General features: G+C 45.3%; 1 protein-coding gene and 1 long non-coding RNA gene across 4 annotated transcripts in view; one reads left to right on the top strand and one right to left on the bottom strand.

The window, feature by feature from the left end:
• The window catches only part of SGPP2 (sphingosine-1-phosphate phosphatase 2), a 125,327-nt gene extending 111,151 nt beyond the window's left edge, over positions 1-14,176 (bottom strand). For 2 of the 3 annotated variants that reach the window (XM_004262658.3, XM_033426798.2), the window contains exon 1: positions 13,145-13,545. In XM_004262658.3, the coding sequence (XP_004262706.1) occupies positions 13,145-13,363 (219 nt within the window). In that variant the 5' untranslated portion in view covers positions 13,364-13,545. Of the gene's footprint in view, positions 1-13,144; positions 13,546-13,933 lie in introns of those variants that run through there. The other variant, XM_033426799.2, reaches the window with a different exon arrangement.
• LOC117200988 (uncharacterized) lies at positions 12,278-17,703 on the top strand. The gene is made up of 3 exons (XR_004482884.2): positions 12,278-12,555; positions 14,173-14,463; positions 16,648-17,703. It is a non-coding gene; the product is annotated as an uncharacterized LOC117200988 (long non-coding RNA).
• The last annotated feature ends 2,132 nt before the right edge of the window (positions 17,704-19,835 follow it).

Raw genomic sequence — 19,835 nt, 5'->3', positions numbered from 1 at the left:
CAGGGAAGCCCCCGCAGTATTGATTTTTAAACGTAGATTCACAAGGATCAGCAAAGGTAGTGAGAGAGACACTGTGTAGCCTCCACCCATTTCCTCCCAATGGTTACATCTCACATAATTATACCTCACATAATTAGTTATCAAAACCAGGAATCTAACACTGGTACAGTGTGTGTGTGTATAGTGTTAGGACAACTTACCACATGTGTAGCCTTATTAGCGACTACTGTCATCAAATTATAAAACTATTCCATCACCACAAAGATATCCCTTGTTCCACCCTTTTATAGTCATGCCCCCATTTTTAATCCCTGGCAATCACCAATATGTTTTCCATCTTTATAACTGTGTCATTTCAGGAATGTTAAATAAATGGAATTATACAGTATGTGATCTTTTCAGATTGGCTTTTTCATTCAGCTTAATGCCCTTGGGATCCATCCAAGTTGTTGGGTGTATCAATCGTTCCTTCCTTTTTATTGCTGAAGAGTGTTCCATGGTATGGATGTACCACAGTTTGCAGAGCCACTCATCTGCTGAGGGACATTCTGATTGTTTCCAGTTTGGGGCTTACTACAAATAAAGCTGCTGGGAACAGTCATGTACGAGTTTTTGTGTGAAGAAGATCTCGTATCTCTGTGATACATGCCCAGAATTGCAATTGTGGGTTGCACGGTAAATGTATGTTTAGTACTAACTTTTAAAGATCAAGTGAGTTTCTCTTTTCAAAAGTAACATTTTCCCATCACAGATTATTTACCTGGTGAGTCAACTGGGCTGAGGGTCGGGTGAGTCATGGGGAGAGGAAGGGAAGTATCGATCACCAAATAAATCATTCTAAACCTAAGAGAGGATATCGTTTTTATGGGCTTCATTATGATACATATGGGCGCCATAATCTATGCAGGTATACCTGCCTATACTGGGAAGTACTGAGGATGAGTGTGGGAAGTCCCACTTCTATCCCTGCAATGGTACTGAGGTAGTATGCATGAAAATATCAGGATCAGACCATTTATAACTCAACATGTTGGGAAATTTCAGATAAGGCCTTCAGGGTCAAAATTTTTGGACAATAAAATATGACTGTGGCTTCAGATGGGCTGAGACGGAGGCAAGATTAAAGGATCAATGGATGTTGGGCCCTCTCCAAAAGCAACGCTTACGCAGGAATATACTACTGAATAAATACTGGGAATATTCATTTCATTCCTTCTATTTGAGGATGTGCGTATTGTAATGACCATGCAAGAAGGGGGAGACCCACGGCAGGCAGGACTCGGGGAGGACTCCAGAATTGTGTGCCACCCTCTGCAAATGCACAAGAGAACGAATTCATTTTTCTGTTTCACAGTCATAATGTCATAAAGTGAGGGTAACATCCTCTAAGCATATACTGCCTTCTTGGTTCAGAGTTGCTAGGGAATATATGCTTTCTTTAACTCTCACAGAATCTCCAGCCCCTGCCTGAGGCTACTGAAGTATCACAAACATTTCACAGGTTGCAAATGATGGGCTTGACCTGGAAGGAGCAGGTAGAAAGGACAGGGGACCAGGTATGACTATCTAAACCCACAGATGCCTTGAAGGGAGCTATCACTCTCCCTTATCATCCTTCTCTCCCTCAGGCTCCAAACATTTTCTCTTTACAAGGAAAAACTAGAAATCCATTAGTTGTGAGCTTATGTTAACTGATGTACAATGGAAGATTTTGGTGCACAATGGATAAACTGAGAAGACCATCAAAAGTCAGTAAGAAAAAAAAAAGAGAAAAAAAAAAAGTCAGTAAGAAAAACCTCCCCCATTGAAGTCACAGTGGAAAAGTCGATACAGTATATATGACCATTCACGAAAAGAATAATACAAGTATCTGCTAAACAAAAGGAAAACACTCATCCTCATTAGAGATAAAAGAAATACAAAATTAAAATAATGAGGTGTGTTCATTTTGCTATTAATTTGGCAGATTATTTTTTTAAATGGATGACAAAATTAGAGGACGAAGATATACAGAGAAACAAGATATTTATAATGCCTCAGAATACCAGCCTATAAGATACATATTAATTACAAAGAGGAAAACATTTACCTGAAAGACACCACTTAAACACCTTTAAAGGTGTATAAAGTTAAAATTACTGGGAATGGAGCAAATCGACATTGTGTGTCTCCTGGTTTGACGCACTAAGAAAGATACAATATTTTTCTTGTGGTATTCCAGCTAAAAATACAGAACCTGAATATCATGAGAAAACATCAGACAAACCCAGACTGAGGAATATTGTACAAAATAACTGGCCTGGACCCTTCAAGAGTCAAGGTCAAGAAAGGCAAAGAAAGACTGAAGAACTTCCAGGTTGGACTAAAGAGACAATACCAACTAAATGCAATTTATGGTTCTACGTTAGATCCTAGAATGGCAAAAGGAGACTAGTAGGTCAATTCATAAAAACTGAATAAGGCCCACAGATTACATACTGTGTCTACATTTTGATAATTATACCGTGGTTATATATGATGTTAACATTAGGAGAATATTGGTCAAGAGTACATAGGAATTGTTTGTACTATTTTTGCAAACTCTTTAAAGTTTTATTTCAAAATGAAAGTTAAAAATAAGAATGTTTTAAAGAAAATACTTGATGCTGTCCTTTATTCATAAAAACCTAAGTGTCCATAAACAGTAGAATTGATAAATAAATTATGTTTGTGCAATGGACGCTGCAGGGCATGAAAAATGTACATCCTATATGACTCATTTATGTGAAGTTCAAGAAGAGGTGAAACTATGCTATGGTGACGGAGGGAAAACAGCAGTTACTGGGGGTTAGAGTGGTATCAACTGGCAGAAGCGGCCTGAGGGAGCTTGTTGAGTTTCTGGAACTGCACTATATCTCTACCTGGGCAATAGTTACCGGGATCTAGACATACAGTCAAATTTATCAGGTTGTACATTTAATATCTCTGCACTTATTATACTGAAGTTATAATAAAGAAAAAGAAAATGGACAACAAGAAGATAAAGAATGCTGACAACGGGCTAGCAGTCTTGCATTGCTGTTCAGAACAATAATTGAGATACATTTTCCAAAAAACAATTTGGTAGTTAGCGTGAAGAGCTCTGAAATATGCTTCTCTTCCAGTTCTCAGGAAGCAATTAAATATTTAAACTCCAGTTGAAGTAAAAGATAAACAATGAAACAACAAAATACATACTTTAGGAAATGCTTAAAAAAATTAAGTTACAATCGTATGATAAACTATAATACAACTATTAAATCATATAATTAAAGAATGTTCGGTTATGTGGGGAAATGCTCATGATATGAGTGACCAATGTTGATCCCAGTATTATACGTGCATAGGATGTTGATAACGTAAATATTCTATGTTTTCATAGAGATAAAAGGAAACAATACTCTAAAACTTTAATATTTTTCTCTGGGTTGCAAAATTATGGCAGGATTTTGTTTTCTTCTTTATACTTTTCGGTGTCTTCCACTATTTCTAACATAAACATGCATTCCTTTAATAGTAGAAAAGCATAAAAAGTAATTCCAAAGTATTGGACACCTTCCTAGTTGAAAAAAAGAATCAATCAAAATTCAGAAAGGAGAAGAAAACCAACCAATTTCTAGCAGAGCCTCCGTTAACTTGTCACGCTTTTAACAATATCTTTGATGTTCTATTTCACGGCTACCTTTTAAGTCACCTATCAAGAGGGGATGATTTTTTTTTTAACTGCAAAAAAAAAAAAAAGTTCACCTATGCCCTTTCCCCACCAATTAAGCCCCCGTCTCGTCTCTCAGCTGCCAACATTTTACCCCCAGGAGCCCTCTTCTCACTATCATCAACTCTTCCTCCACTCAGAGGAGTTCCTGCTTTGAGGAGCTGTTTCCCATAAAATTCTATGAGAACTAAGTTTTTGCCACTTGGAAAAATCAAAACGTACCCGGAGATGGTAGAGGACATTTCTCCTGGAGGCATGATTACAAATATATGGCATTAACAAAAGCAAGTATGAACCCAGTGTTTTGTTTTGGATCGTTTCATCTTGTTTTATTAAACAAAGAGGTATAAAACTGCCAAAAGCATTTGGAGGACTAGAGGTAATATTTCAAAATAGTTTGAGGAAACCATTACTCCCCTTCCCAAGATTCCTAACCGCGCCCTCAAGATCTCTGGTGGTTCACTCATCTCCCTCCCATCCACCCTGGCCCATGCCTAAGGATTTTTTCTTTGTTTTCAAAACAGTTTGCTAATTAGCCCACACTGTTTGAAGCAAGAGTGAGAGGAAAAAAATGTGAATCAGTCTTGACCGGATTTTTCCGTATCTCGTTTTCTTAATATGCAGAAAGTATCTCACCAGGCAAGCAGAATTGTAAAGACCAGTGGATGCCCCAATTTTAGGATTTCCATAGTTTTCTAACACAGATAGGAGCCTTCTATATGTGTTGCCAGGAGACACTGACAGTATTTTCTCCCAGGAAAATTGTATGCCAAATAAAATGTAAGAAGAATGCCTTTGCTCGAGACATAATTCTTATCAGGACAACAGAGGATTTAATCATTAACTATACCCACAGAGGTGAAAGTGCTTTTAAAATTGGAAAATTTCAACACCTCAATTATAAGAAAGGTAAAATTAGATTAGACTTGCTGTCAACGCCTTCCTAAAAAAAGCACAGTTATCTAATCACATTTTAAAGGTTGACAGGTGTTTCACCGTCATCAATTTTTAGCAATACCTGAACTCCCTTCACGGTGTCCAACAGAAGACAGCAAACCAATAAAAAAGTTATTCATTAATCAAAACCTTCATCAGTTTCCTGGTAAAAAGGACAGAGCTTACACTGAAAAAAAAGCCATTAAGCTAAAGAAAGACACAGCCAGGTAAAGTGGTCAGGGGTAAAATGACCCCAGTTCTGACAGGAGAGGGCAGGCGGCCACATTTCTGCCAAGAAAGAAAATGTTGAGTTTAGCACACCCTTACATGCTTCATTCAACAGGGATCGTTAAGTACCTGTTGACAGGTTAATATGTTCCAAGCATATGTTAGACTGGGGATGCACAGGTGAGGAAGAGGACCCTGGTCGCTCCCTCACAGCGCCCCCCCGCCGCCCCCATTCCCAGCTTCACAAAAATGCTAGAACTAATGATTTAATTCCAATTATGTGCAAGTCTTCGGAGCACTAGAGACCAGCATGTTCTGGTTGCAAGTGGAGAGCCACTCAAGTCCCCTCCAGTGAGAGGAGCTGTAAAGTCATCCTCAGAAGTAAGGAAATACACCTGCAGCGGTGTGAGCCTCACCCTGAGCGATTCCAGCTCAAAGTCAGCAGTCCTCTAGCACCTCCCCCCTCCGAAGGGGAGTCTCACTCAAGACTTGGCTTCTTTCTCCACGTGGAGTTTTTCCTGCTGCTTTTACCACCCACTGGTGCAGGCTTTCTGCCCTCGTCTCTACTGTGGACATCTGCCTTGTTACTGCTTTTTCTGTCTCAAGGCTTCTGTTTATGACCTGCTTTTTCTCTCTGAAGTCCATCACGACTCTACCATTTATGTCTCTACGTCTGAGGTCTGGATCTTCCATTCAGAGTCCCTAAGGGAGCGATCTGATTGGTTCCATTAGTCACTCTCCATTACGCAGTATCCCAATTAGGTGAAGTTCCCGTGCAAGGCCATTTCATAAGATGCTGACCAGCCTAAAGAGGCTGCTTTTGACTCAAGGGCTGACCCCTGATCCAGTCAGCTTGTAGCCATAATGATGGGGTCCCCTGATTCAAAACATGGCAACCTACATCTTAAGAAACCATTTGTGGTCTCTTTCCTCCTAAGGCATTTACAGGCGCAGGAGACACTCAAAGTATCACCAAGAACCCAAAACAGATACTAAGGCTTGATTTAACATTAATTCCATATTTGCTGTTGTTTGAATATAACATCGCCATTTCTTTTTTTTTTTTTTTTTTTTGCGGTACGCGGGCCTCTCACTGTTGTGGCCTCTCCCGTTGCGGAGCACAGGCTCCGGACGCGCAGGCTCAGCGGCCATGGCTCACGGGCCCAGCCGCTCCGCGGCACGTGGGATCTTCCCGGACCGGGGCACGAACCCGTGTTCCCCGCATCGGCAGGCGGACTCTCAACCACTGCGCCACCAGGGAAGCCCAACATGGCCATTTCTTAAATGCTTTAGCACCAAGTCCCTCAGTGCCCCACAGAGGCATTGCCATTCAATCCCACACTCTTTCCGATTAAGCACACTGACACCCGAGAACCTTTCTCAGCACCGCGCCTGAGTTGAAAATTCTGATTTGGCACATGGGATGAAATTGATTTGCCATCCCCCTGTCTATAGGATGAAGTCCAAGTTCTGCAGGAAGCCACACTAAGGGTTTAGCCTGAAACTCTGGCTCTAGCTCAACACTCTATCCAACCTAACCTCACCAGTTTCCTTACACAACGTATGCTGGATATTCTCCATTCGTCCTTCCAGATCCACTCTCCATGTTTCTCCAGGGAGGCCGACCTTCTCGGATTGCATCAGCCCAAGCTCCCTGGCTTCTGGTTGAATTTGGACGAGGAGAGGTATTGGCAGGATATGAGAGGGCACACAGAGAAGAAGTGTGAGATCTATTTCCCCCTCTCCTCCCGCCTGGCTGTGGCTCCTTCTCTACTAAAGGCCTCAGCTCCAGTCAGGGGCCTCTCTCTGACAGCTAAGCTCTCCTTGGATCTGGGGTTACCAGACGCTATCCTCTCCCCTTGCCTTTCTAGGCTGAAGTTGCCTGCTCCAGGATACTTCATCCTCCCGTGCTGATTTTTTTCCAGCCCTGCCTACACCTTTGTAAATGATCCCATCTTTGAACTTCCTTCAATTACCCACCCCCTTTTAAAAAATTTTAAATAGACTTTTATTTTTTTAGAACAGTTTTCAATTTACAGAAAAATGTATTTTCTTCTATTTATTTATTTATTTATTTTTGGCCAGGCTGCATGGCTTGTGGGATCTCAGTTCCCCCGACTGGGGATTGAACCTGTGCCCCTTGCAGTGCAAGTGAGGAGTCCTAAGCACTGACTAACCTTGAGTCCTAACGCTGGACTGCCAGGGAATTCCCAATTTAGAGAGAAATTTAGAACATAGTATAGAGAGTTCCCACGTATTCCACATTCTTCCCATATACTCTGCAGCCCGTTTCCTGATCTTTAACGTCTTATTAGTATGATTCACTGGTTACAATACTAACGGGTTATTTTTAACCAAGGTCCATATTCTTTTCAGACTTCCTTAGTTTTTACTGAATGTCCTTTTTTTCTGTTCTAGGGGCCCATCCAGGACTCCACAATTACACTTAGTAGTCATATCTCCTTAGGTTCCTCTTGGCTGTGACAGTTCCTCAGACTTTCCTCGTGACTGATGACCTTGACAGTGTTGAAGAGTACAGGTTTTTTGTAGAATGCCCCTCAAATGGGATTTGTCTGATTTCTTTCTCATGATTAGAATAAGGGTTTGGGTTTGGGGGAAGAAGACCACAGAGGTGAAGTGACATTTTCAACATGTGTCAAGAGTATATCGTTTCAATACAAACCAAGAACACATCCATCATCATGACTTATCACTGATGACGTCAGCCTTGATCACCTGGCTGAGGTAGTGTCCATCAGGTTCCTACATTGTAAAATGTAGGGGCTCTTTCCATATTGTCCTCTTTAGAAGGAAGTCACTGTGTGCAGCTCACGCTTAAGGAGAGGGAAGTTATGTTTTCTCTCCCTGAAGTAGAGCAGAGCCTACGTTATATCGTTTTTTCTTTCTTCTCTTTTTCTTTGGTAAATTGAGGTAAAATATTCATAACACAGAATTTGCCACTTTAACCATTTTTAAGGGTTTCAGTGACCCCTTATCAGTAGGCCATCTGTCTCCTGCTGGGACTCTTATGATACCCAAGTTGAACTTGTCACTATTCATCAAAAATAATAACGTGTCTTTATGTTTTATTACATGAGATTTCCATGTAAAGAAAAGAGATTCTCACATTTTCATCTACTTGCCTCGTACTTGACTCAAGATGTCATGGGCTCCCCTAGGGATCACCATTACTCCTGCTACTGTCTCCCTGACCACGTATTTCTCCTTCTATACTCTAGCACTGGTTGCATTGCACCATTTTCTTGGTGGCTTTCCCAGGGCAGGAACTAAATCTTATTTATCTTTGTATCTTTAAGGCTGAGGACGGTCTCAGAAACCCAGTAGCTGATCAATAAATGTTAGCTGGAAATAAAGGAAGCAAAGATGAGATAGAAGCAGAAGTGGCTTATTTTCTCCAAAGATTAAAGAGAATGTTAATACCTAAGATTGGTGAGGGTATAGGAAAACCTGCACTCCTAGTTACGTATCCCTCCACCCTTTCTGTGGGACAAGTTGGTAATACCTATAAAAAGCCAACATATATGCATATTTCTACCCAGCAATTACAAGTCTGGAAATTTAAATTAAGAAAGCAATCAAAGACTGACATCAGTCTTGGCCATGATTTTTGGATTTGACGCCCAAAGTCGAGGCAGCGAAAGCAAAAATAAACAAGCTGGACTACATCAAACTAAAAGCCTTCTTCACAGCAAAGGAAATTCATCAATAAAATGAAAAGGCAACCTAACTAAATGAGAGAAAATAATTGCAAATCATATATCTGATAAGAGAGGTTAATTTCAAAAATATATTAAGAATATAACTCAAGAGCGAAAAACCAAACAACCCAATTTAAAAATAGGCAGAGGGGGCTTCCCTGGTGGCACAGTGGTTGAGAGTCCGCCTGCCGATGCAGGGGACACGGGTTCGTGCCCCGGTCCGGGAAGATCCCACATGCCGCGGAGCGGCTGGGCCCGTGAGCCATGGCCGCTGAGCCTGCGCGTCCGGAGCCTGTGCTCCGCAACGGGAGAGGCCACAACAGTGAGAGGCACGCGTACCGCAAAAAAAAAAAAAAAAATCAGGTTGAACATTTACCGAGTGATTATCTTTGGGCAGTGGTATAATGGGCATGGATTTAACTTTTTCTTTGTATTTTTTCCAAGTTTTCTCATCTGAACAATATCTGCAACTAGAAAAAGATCAAATGTACCTTTTCAAAGTGGCTTCTTTTGTCATTTCCCACCTGAGCACCCATCTGAAGATAATCAACACTTGAAGACTGATCTGTCGGCCAGTTTAGATATAATCAAGCCCAGACATCCACAGCCACCATGACCTCTGCTTCCAGCCATCACCACCTTGTCCTGAACACACTCAGGTGGTGGATCCCAGGGGAAGAGAATTCAGAGCTCCCCCCTTCTGTTTGCCAGCTTCTCTGGGGTCCCACTTCTGACCTGGATCCTGGACATTGGTTTTTTTGTTTGTTTTGTTTTTAAAGCCCCTCTAACTGACTGTAATGTACAGCACAGTTGGAAACCCATGGCTCTATTCTACTCTGCCCACTTTGCAGGTGGGACCACAGAGGCCCAGAGAAGTTCAGAATGATCCCAGGGCAGACAGACCTAGATCCTGGTCTTTTGATTCCTGGTCCTTTGCACTTAAGCAAACCCATAAAATCAAGGGTGGGGTTTTGTAGATTGACAGACTTGGAGCACCCCAAATGTTTCAAGAGGAAAACGGGGAGTGCAAAAAGACTTCTAAAAATAACCTAATTTTGATCCCTTCCCCAATCCAAGTTTAGAACTATGTCTGAGCAAATAGTTATCCAAAAGTATTTATTGAGCACAGTACAGTTTGGAAAGATTAACCACGGTCTAACATAACAATGGGAAAGGCACTACAAAATCTAACTTAATGCAACTGTGTTGAGTGAGCGAAGATGATAGAAATCAAAATACCATTGTATTCAAGGTTGGCTTTATCCCAGAACAAATAAACATAATTCCGTCCAGGCCTCTGCCCTCCTAGCTGGGTCCTAGGACCCCTGTCTCTTTCTCTTGGTGACTGCCAAGAACGTCCTCCTCTGGTTACCCTTGCAAACCAGTTACACCTGTAAACCAAAAGCAATAGTTTCTCTTTCCATCCAGTCTCTACCCTGCCCCCAACCAGTCCTAACACCTCACACCTTCCCAATGAGACAGATAGAATGAAGCCTCGGATTGTTTCCCTGGAAGGTGTGCACAGTAGAAAGAAGTTTAGACTTATGTCACCGATCTGACCGTGTGATATCTGGAAAGCCCTCAACAAAGCATTCAACTCTTTAGGACGCAAACCTTTTCTGTCTGTGACATGCATGGCTACTGGGAAATCTATGAGGGCCAGTCTGATTTATTCAATGACAGCTTTGTGCAAGCCCAGCCCAGGCCTGGTTTGTAAACGTGTAGTTAATCTTGAAGCTAGTGGCGTGTGGTGTTACAAGAATGTGTAATGGAAGCTCCCACTTAGTCACTTCCCTACTTGTCCCTGCTTTAAGCAGTACAAGAAATACAGAAAACATGGGAGGTGAGGAAGATTAGATTTGTTGCAATCTAAGAACAATTTCGATTGTTGAAGAAAACAACTTCACTATTGTTTGAAGTGTCTTAAATCAATACCCTGGTGCTGCCTGACTTCTCAGTTATGTGGGAAAATTTGATTTTCAATATTTACGCTTCAGTTTTAAAAAATCCTCAATTTCTTATCTTGAATTCTTAGCTCCCTCTTTTTCACGATATAGTGAGTGAAGGGTGTTAGATGGGAAGGGGGAAACCCCACCATTGGCCTCACTGAATGCCCAGGTTGTTCAAGCAGCAAGACACTTCTCTGCAAGAATATCTGCTTGTTTTGCTTTTAAAGCGCAATTTTATATTGCCATCCACACTCATTAGTTTACAAAATTCACTGAGCTCCCACATGCCGGGCCATGAGGAGAAAATACTAAGCAAGCTAGACAAGTTGCCTGCATTCTTAGAGCTTATCATTCACTGGAAGAGGCGGCCAATAATCAGATATCTGCACAAAGGTGTGCCTGCACAATGTGATAACTGCTGTGAAGAAACACAGGAGCAAAGAGAACCCATAAAAGGAGGAGGGAGACTGGAAGGTGAGTGAAAGTGTCTCCTGAGGAATTGACCTTTGAAACTGAAGGATGAATGGGAGTTTATTTAGAGAAAGAAGGACAGGGAGCTCAGGGAGGCACAGGCCACAGGCCAGGCAAAGGCCAGAGGCCAAGGGGAAGAGTAGCTGTTGGAGAGAAGTTTTGTCAGCTGTCCCCTTAAGGTCTTATCAATTATACGGGGCAGGTATGCAATTGTTTTCTTTTGGCAACTCCACCTGTACTTGCAAAGTATTAATCTTTCCAAGTCACTTGACACCAACCCACCTTTAAAAACATTAACCCATTATTTATCAAGTGCTCTCATTTTTTCCCCATCACACACCAATGTGGTGATTTCTTATCGTGAATTTTTAGCTCTCTTACTTTTACATGATCGATAGTGAGTGAGGTCGTGTGTAGGATGGAAAGGGGGCGACCCTTCCGTTTGGTTCACTGAATGATCAGGGTCTTCAGGTGGCAAGATAACACCTCTCTACAAGGAAATCTGCTCATCTCGCTTTTAAAGGGCAAGATGGTCCTTTTCCAGAATTGAAAGTTATGTGACTAAGGGTAATGCTTAAAACAGTTTGAGAAACACTAAGGGGAAAATGCGCCCTTCGCCAGCTTCCTGAATTAGGGAGACAGAGTAGACCCTTGAGGAGAGAGCAACAGAGAGCTGCCCGTGCATCTGCCTGTGGGTATAAAGTGTGTGTGCACAGAAAACGCCAAACAGCATTTCAGGATGGAGACTGGTTCTTATTCCTTCCCTCTGCCCCATTTTAAAGACAACGCGAGAGGAAAGGGGAAGGGGAAAGGGGGCTCTCAAACTCATCTAAAAGTTACTGGGTGTCATGGGGACAGAGAATGAACAACAAGAGATGGAAAAAAAAAAATACTACGCAGGAAGATTTCTCTGGACTGGAACCCACCCCCCAGCCTCTAAATAAATCCTACAATTTAATGCCCATAATATTCCATCGCACATGGAAGCCAGGTTCTTCATAATTCCTCAGTTACTAGATCTAGAAATCTACACATAAAGGCCATCCTGCTGTCACCAAAACTTTTAGGAAGAAAAATACGCGGTTTCCTCCACCACCCCCGCCAAGAGTTGTAATTAATACATTGTTTCAGTTTTCATTTGCCACACTTTCTACCTCCCCTCCCCAGAAGGGCAGCTTCTGTGGCGGCCCAGGGCATCTCATAGCTGCAGGGAGCCCTCCCTCCCAGAGGGCAGCCCTGCGCCCCGGCAGACAGCAGCCCCGGCACATTAGCATCTGCAGCCTGTCTGGGCCCTCCCCTCTGGAGTCCCTGTGCACTGCGACGACGCGCTGGCTTCCCAAAGCCGCAGTGGATTGTGTAACCACACTGTGAACGCCTAGAAGACAGCGTGGTTAGCTTCACTCCTGACAGCATCTGCTAAAAGTCACTGGTGCCAGTTAATAAGAGACCCACCAGGCAGGAGGGACCCTAAGACTCTGGGGGAAGGAGAGAGCGAAGCGCTGTCTGGACGACATCACTGGAGGTAGGGGGTGGGCTTTATAAATCTCTCCAGCAGCAATATTTAAACCCGAAATTCTGTCCTTAGAGCTGGCGTTGCAGGACGGTGAAGGGCGCGCTGAGCCCCGCTCCACGCCTTTAGTGCGGATCAAAGAAAGGGGGATGGGCGGAAACTCAGAATCCTGGGGGGAGTAGTCAGAATTTCTCCTCAGGGAAGCCTCTTGTGAAAATGCCAAGGACGTCTCCGCTCCTCTTTTCAATTATGTAACTCTTACTCATTTGGGAGAATACGCATGAACATAAATTTAATTACTTATGAAACTAGAAAGTCTCCAAATAGGCTGCATTTAAAGCTCTGGGGGCTTCTGAAGTCTTACTAGACCTGGTTGCCACCTGGCAGCGTTAGAGGATGTCATCCTAGGGATTGGACTCCCACCCACCCCTCCCTGGTACCCACAGCGCGGGCAGCCGGGTCGCCGCTAGGGTATGGGGCCCTCTCGGCACGGCAGGATCGGCGCGCACCCACCGCCGCGTCGCCAGGACCAGCAAGTCCGCAGGCGGCGGGGCGAGCTGTCCCCTCCCCCCACCACTGCGAACACCTGGCCCGCGGTTACCTGCGGGACCGCGACTCTCCGCAGCCCACTGGCCGGCTCCCCGGCGCCCCTGCCTTTGGCTGCGGGGAGATGCCCGAGCCCGGGCGCCCGCGCCGCGCCCTCCGCGGGGCCAGCACAGGGCTCGCCGGGGCCTTCATCCGGCCCGGGGAAGAGCCCGCAGCGGCGCTGGAAGCGGGCGACGAGCTGGGAATCCTGCAGGCTCCAGAGCAGCTCGGCCATGGTGATCCCGGGGCTGCCGCCGCCACCACCACCCGGTGCCCCCCGCTCGCACCGTCCCTCCTGCCTTCGCCCTCGCCGGGCCGGGCGCTCGGGGTGGCGGGCGGGGCCCGGGGCGCCAGCCAACAGGTGCGCCGCTCGGGTCCTAGCGCCCGCCCCGCGCACGCAGACGTCCAGGTGTTCGCCTTCACCTTGCGCCAGGCACGTCCGCCCTCCTTTCCTTCCCGGCGGGCCCGGGCGGGCTCGGGCGATCCCCGGCGTCCGGCCCGCTCGGAACTGGGCGAAAGGGTACAGGTGTCTACACCGCGCCTCTCTGCGCCCGAGCGCGCCTCCTCCACCCCTCCCGGCTGGTGCAGAAGTGCTACCTAATGGGGAGCGGCCGAGCACGTGTGCGCCTGCGTGAGTCCATCCTGGCGTGCGCCGGCTGATCGCTTAGTGACCTTCCTTTCACTTTTGAGCTCAAGGGGAGGTCTGATTTCCCCTCCAGCTCCCCGCATCCCGCCTGTAGTCCTGCCTTTGCCCACCTCCGGCAGGTAGAGGGAGCCCCCCTAGGGAAGATTCCCAAGTTCTTACCAAACTCTGCGTGATGCAACGTCTCCCCACGGGCCCAAACTTCTTTGACCTTGCTCCACCGAGGAGGTTCGAAGTGGATCCTGAGTCATCCTCTGCGTCCCTACCCTTGCCCTTGTGATTTGGCAACTGGGGAACACTTTGAGGCAGGTGGAAAGGAAAATTGATTCTTTCTTGGCTTTCCGCATTAAGAAAGATGGTGGTTGCCCCTCTCCTACTTCTTTTTTCCGCTCTGCCTCTAGACCTTTAGACCCGAAGAGAACAAGGTGTTGAAGGACGGCGAGGAGGTTGACTTCTCCCCACACCTGCACCTACTTTAGGGATCTCAGCAGAACAGCAAAGAAAACATCCTGCTGGTCGACCTTGGTTTTCCCTCCTCCCTCCTGAATCTTCTAGCGGCACGGCACTTCCTCACAGGGAGTGAAAGGCAACAGTCAAATTAGGCCCAGATGACCTGCTTGCAACGAAAGTGCAACTCAATCCTTCTGTCTTCAGTCTGCAGCTGAAGGCTGAGCATTTCCTGGTGGCCCAGGGTAAGTCCTGCCAAGTATTTGGTTGCACAAATGACTAAGGAGGAACACCTGCCACGACCTTGTTTATCCAGATGTCAATTCAGGTCTTTGGGATGTAGCTTTCAAGGATGACTGGTCTCCCTCATGCCTGAGTTTCCTCTCTCCTTCCCAGTCCTGTCTGGTGAGCAAAATCAAGGTGGCTGAGAGAGCAATGAAACTATTGGGAAATACCGTTCCCCACTTAACTCACAGAAGAAGTACAGAGCTGCCGTCACAATCCAGCTGTGTCACACACAGAGATGTTCAATCCTAGAAGCAGAAGGCTTCTCTCCTCAATGTTGCTGTCATTTACAGTCACTGGGACCAAACCCTGTGGTTTAGTTTTAACAGCTGGAATTGTAGTGGTTTCGGACCTGTTCTTTTTTTTTTTTTAATATTTATTTATTTATTTATTTTTTGGCTGCGTTGGGTCTTTGCTGCTGCGCGGGCGCTTTTCTCTAGCTGTGGCGAGCGGGGTCTACTTTTCCTTGCTGTGCGCGGCCTTCTCATTGTAGTGGCTTCTCTTGTTGCAGAGCAGGGGCTCTAGGCACGTGGGCTTCAGTAGCTGTGGATCGCGGGCTCTAGAGCGCAGGCTCAGTAGTTGTGGCACACGGGCTTAGTTGCTCCGCGGCATGTGGGATCTTCCCAGACCAGGGATCGAACCCATGTCCCCTGCACTGGCAGGCAGATTCTTAACCACTGCACCACCGGGGAAGTTCCAGACCTGTTCTTTGTATGTGTTAAAAGAAATATGTTCCCCATGAAGACACTTGAGTGATGTTATCTCCCAAATTCGATGCTTTGATTTTCCTTTCTCCCGATTAGGAAAAAGAGGCAAAGCCAAACATGGCACATGGAGCATAAGGCCAAAAATCACATATTCAGACAATGCATTATATCCCCTTGGGGACCAGGTACTGCCTGCAGCTTCCAGTGGCTTGTGATGTCACAGTGTGCCTCACTTTCCTCCTGTGATGAGATGAGAATCCTCACTTCTTGTCTTTCTTATATGGCTGGGGTGGCCGTGCTTGGCTTGTGGCAGTATTACTCCAATCTCCTCCTCTGTTGTCACAGGGCATTCGCCCTGCATGACTCTCTGTGCTCAAATTTCCCTCTTCTTATAGGGACACTAGTCACTGGATGAGGCCTCATCTTAACATGATTACATCTGCAAAAAGGCCACAGTCACAGGTTCTGGGTGCACATGAATTTGGAGGGAATGCTTCTCAACCCAGTAAAGTACTTTCTCAGTGCCAGGCATGTGCTCAGTACTTTCATGCCATAACTAATTTAATCACACTTTATCCTCCCAGTGGCCCTCATCCTTCATGTATTTGACAATTGTGCATTTACTAGTGTCAGACACTCTTCTAGGCCTGGGGATACATCAGTGAAAACACCAGAGGCCCTAGATCATGGAACTTATATTTTAGTGGGGGGACAGCTCATTAAAAAAATCAAATAAATCTGTACTTTTAGGAAGCGACAAATGCTATGGCGAGGAGCAAGGTGGGTGGGGTAGGGGGAAGACCTGTAGGTAAGTTGGTTACCTCCAAGAGGAGGATATTTGTGCAGAGACCTGAAAAAAAAAGGAGCCCCCCCCCCCCATCCAGATCAGGAGAAACAGCATTCCGGACAGAGGAAGCTGCAGTTGCAAAGGCAGCCCAAGCTCAGCAGGGTCGGAGGAACCACCAGGAGGCCAGCCTGGCAGAGGAGGCTTGAGTGCAGGGATTGACTTGGGAGAGGTGGGACCAAGGAAGGCCATTTAGGGTGTAATAAGGAGTGATGCTCCCAGCTCAGAGGCAGGAAACTTGCCCACAGCCACACAACTAAGTGGCAGAAGGAGGATTCAACTCAGGTCTTTGTGACTCTAAAACGTTCTATCCCTGGAACTTATCTTTACTCTTTACTCTTGTATTGAAAAGTATTCCCAGTGTGTAATGAGCGCTCAGTAAACACTTAGTGAATGTTGTTCTAGACTAAGAGCACCCCTCACAGTTTTTAGAGCTTTGGGAGTTTAGGACTCATTTGCAAATTTTTGCATGTAAATTCTACAACCCCCAGAGGCAAGAGGTTTTATCTCTTTTTTTAGAGGAGAAAACTGAGACTCTGAGATGTGAAGTAATTTTTCCCAAAGTTACAAAATGTATTACATTCTCTTTTCAGGGTCTGCCATCTCACACTGCTCTTATGGGAGGATCTCCTTCCTCCTTCACCCACTCTCTTCCCAGGGGATGGGAAAGGAATGAGAGAGGAGATTGGCAGCCATCGTTTGAGCCATATGACCTGGCCCTGGGCTGGACACCACTTGACCAAACTTGGGATCATCAAACGCTTTCTCTTTGGGCATTTGGATTCACAGACCCCAGTTTGTATCTGTTGAACTAAGGAGAAGAAAATTCACAAACTGGAGACCACACCGTGGGGCAGGCAAGTGGTCTTACTGCTGAGTGCTCACAAGGGAGAAGTAAAGCAGACACACAGAGAAGTTAGGCAAAGCAAGCAATTGATCCTGAGAGACAGCTCCGCGGTGCCTCGTTCCAGCCACAGCGAAGGTCCTCCTAGCCTGGGTTCCCAAACTACCCCCGAATCCTTGGTAACAACTCCCCCATTTCTGTTACTTATGGCCTGAAGAGTCCTAACTCAGCCAGCCAGGAATTGACAGAACACGGAAATGGAGCAGCAACTCCCCACCTTCAAGTCACCATCAAGGGGTTACCAAAGCCCTGCCCACCGCTTGCTGCTGGAGGCTTCTTCTTGCTGCCATGGAAACCGATTCTGACCCCTCACCCCAGCCCATCAGGGTGCTGAAAAGGGCTGCAGAGTCCTGGCTTCCTAAGAGATTCTGGAACACAGTGAATCTATTGATATTTCACCTCATGGGGAATCAGACTGCTTTCTAGGCTTTGCTGGAAATCTAGTCACTTTCTGTGGGGAAGCCATTCTGAGATCCAAGCTAACTTTTGGCACATAACCCTTTCAAAATTTGCAGACTACTGTATATGTGAATTTGGTTACTGGCAGTCTTTTTTTAAAAGGGTAATTTATATCTTTGCATATATGTTACATAAAGTAACCAAAGATTAATAGCCTTAGCAGATTGGAGATACATCATTTGTTGACAAATGGATCAAAACCCCAGGCTCCAAGGACTGTCCAGATCACTGAAATTTTAAAATGTAAAGCATTAAACACAGCTTTTTCTTTCTTCTCCTTAACTAAAATTTTTCTATTTAGACAGTTTCAATAAATCGTCAAACATAAATTCTTGGGGTGGGGGGAGAACCTTTCAGGCTGGGAGAAATTTCAGGTTAAAACCTCCCTGCTTAACTGAGCTTGGCTTTGCAACATTTCATCCTACAAATGGTTTAAAAGAAAACAGTGACAGGTGATGTTCCTGTAAACAGAGGGACAGAAAGAGGGAAAGCAGTAAGAAGAACGACTGGGAGCCTTGAATTTCTCCTGCAGCGAACAGGCAAGGAATGGTCCAGTCCGCATGCGCTCACAACCATGAGTGTTGGTCCAGTCCGCATGCGCTCACAACCATGAGTGTTGGTCCAGTCCGCATGCGCTCACAACCATGAGTGTTGGTCCAGTCCGCATGCGCTCACAACCATGAGTGTTGGTCCAGTCCGCATGCGCTCACAACCATGAGTGTTGGTTAAGAGTTTGATTTCAGCCACGACTTCTTGGTTTGAATCCAGTTGAATCAAACCATATGAGACAAAATAGTTTTCCAATGAGTGTTGATGGATTTTGACCACTTTATGAGGAACACTGTAGGGCTTAGCCTGCTCTACCTAACTAAAGAACTTGAGGGAAGGGGGAGATCTCGTGCCAACCAATTTTAAAAGTCAGTCCTCTTTGTTTGGCTTATGCTTTGATAAAACATCAAACATCTACTAGAGAAAAGGGAACCATTTCTTCCAATTCCATCAGGCATGCATTGGGGTTGGTCAAGCTCATATACAGAGAGCCCCAATTTAAGACAAAGAAAATATATTTGACTGTTCACAAGTGGTCTATTAGGAGAGTCATTTTTATTCCTAAAGAATATTCCCTATTAGTAACACTCCTTGTTGAGTCCTTTCCAATAATCAGTTTCCTGGACACTTTTTTTTTTTTTTTTTGCGGTACACAGCCCTCTCACTGCTGTGGCCTCTCCCTTTGCGGAGCACAGGCTGCAGACGCGCAGGCCCAGCGGCCATGGCTCACGGGCCCAGCCGCTCCGCAGCATGTGGGATCTTCCCAGACCGGGGCACGAACCCATGTCCCCTGCATCGGTAGGCGCACTCTCAACCACTGCGCCACCAGGGAAGCCCCCTGGACACTTTTATAATATGATTCAATTTACAGTTTCAGTTAACATAACACTTTCCAAGACTAGGTTTATTACATAGATCTGGGTAGAACTGTACCACTTAGTTGTCAAAAATTTAAAACCTCATTTACTTCGGAATAAGCTTCCAAATCTAAGTGAAGCATTTGTGGTTATATTTCCTGGGTATATTCAAATTCATGAATCATCTACGAGCTAAAGGTGGATTGGAAAACTTCACAGACATTCATCTCCAATATGCATTGTGTAATAAACAAAGCAAGTCCCAGAATAATGTGGAACACTAGGTATAATATGTTGCTATTTATGTTTAAGATGTTAAAATACACGTTTGTGTGTGTGTGCAGGTACATATATGTGCATACGTGCAAAAGATTTGAAAAAGGTCTGGCGTAAAATCACTCATTAACTAACGGTAGCTACCTCCTGGCATGGGATAGACTTTCAGTTTATCCCATGTGAACTGTTGATGCTCTGAAGTGGCCGTGACTCCAGGAACCCAGCACTCTGATTCAGCGGCCAAGCCACTTTCTTCTGGACTTTCAGTTTATCCCACGGCCACTTCAGAGCATCAACAGGTAGGAGCCCCACACCACCTGCTAGTGCCGGCACAGCTAAAACTGTGGGCCTGGGCTTCCCTGGTGGCGCAGGAGAATCTGCCTGCCAATGCAAGGGACACGGGTTTGATCCCTGGCCCGGGAAGATCCCACATGTCACGGAGCAAGTAAGCCCATGTGCCACAACTACTGAGCCTGAGCTCTAGAGCCCGCAAGCCACAACTACTGAGCCCACGTGCCACAACTACTGAAGCCTGCATGCCTAGAGCCCATGCTCTGCAACAAGAGAAGCCACGACAATGAGAAGCCTCCACTTGCCACAACTAGAAAAAGCCCGCACTCAGCAATGAAGACCCAACACAGCCATAAATAAATACATAAATAAATAAATTTATAAAAAAAAAAACTGTGGGCCTTTGCTGTGCGAAAGGAAGGAGGACAATTTTAGGGGTTGTTAT

Source organism: Orcinus orca, chromosome 7 (genome assembly GCF_937001465.1).
Source record: "Orcinus orca chromosome 7, mOrcOrc1.1, whole genome shotgun sequence".
In the NCBI taxonomy this organism is placed as follows: domain Eukaryota; kingdom Metazoa; phylum Chordata; class Mammalia; order Artiodactyla; family Delphinidae; genus Orcinus; species Orcinus orca.
Note: the sequence above shows the minus strand (reverse complement) of the source record. Positions and strands in the feature narration are given on the sequence as shown.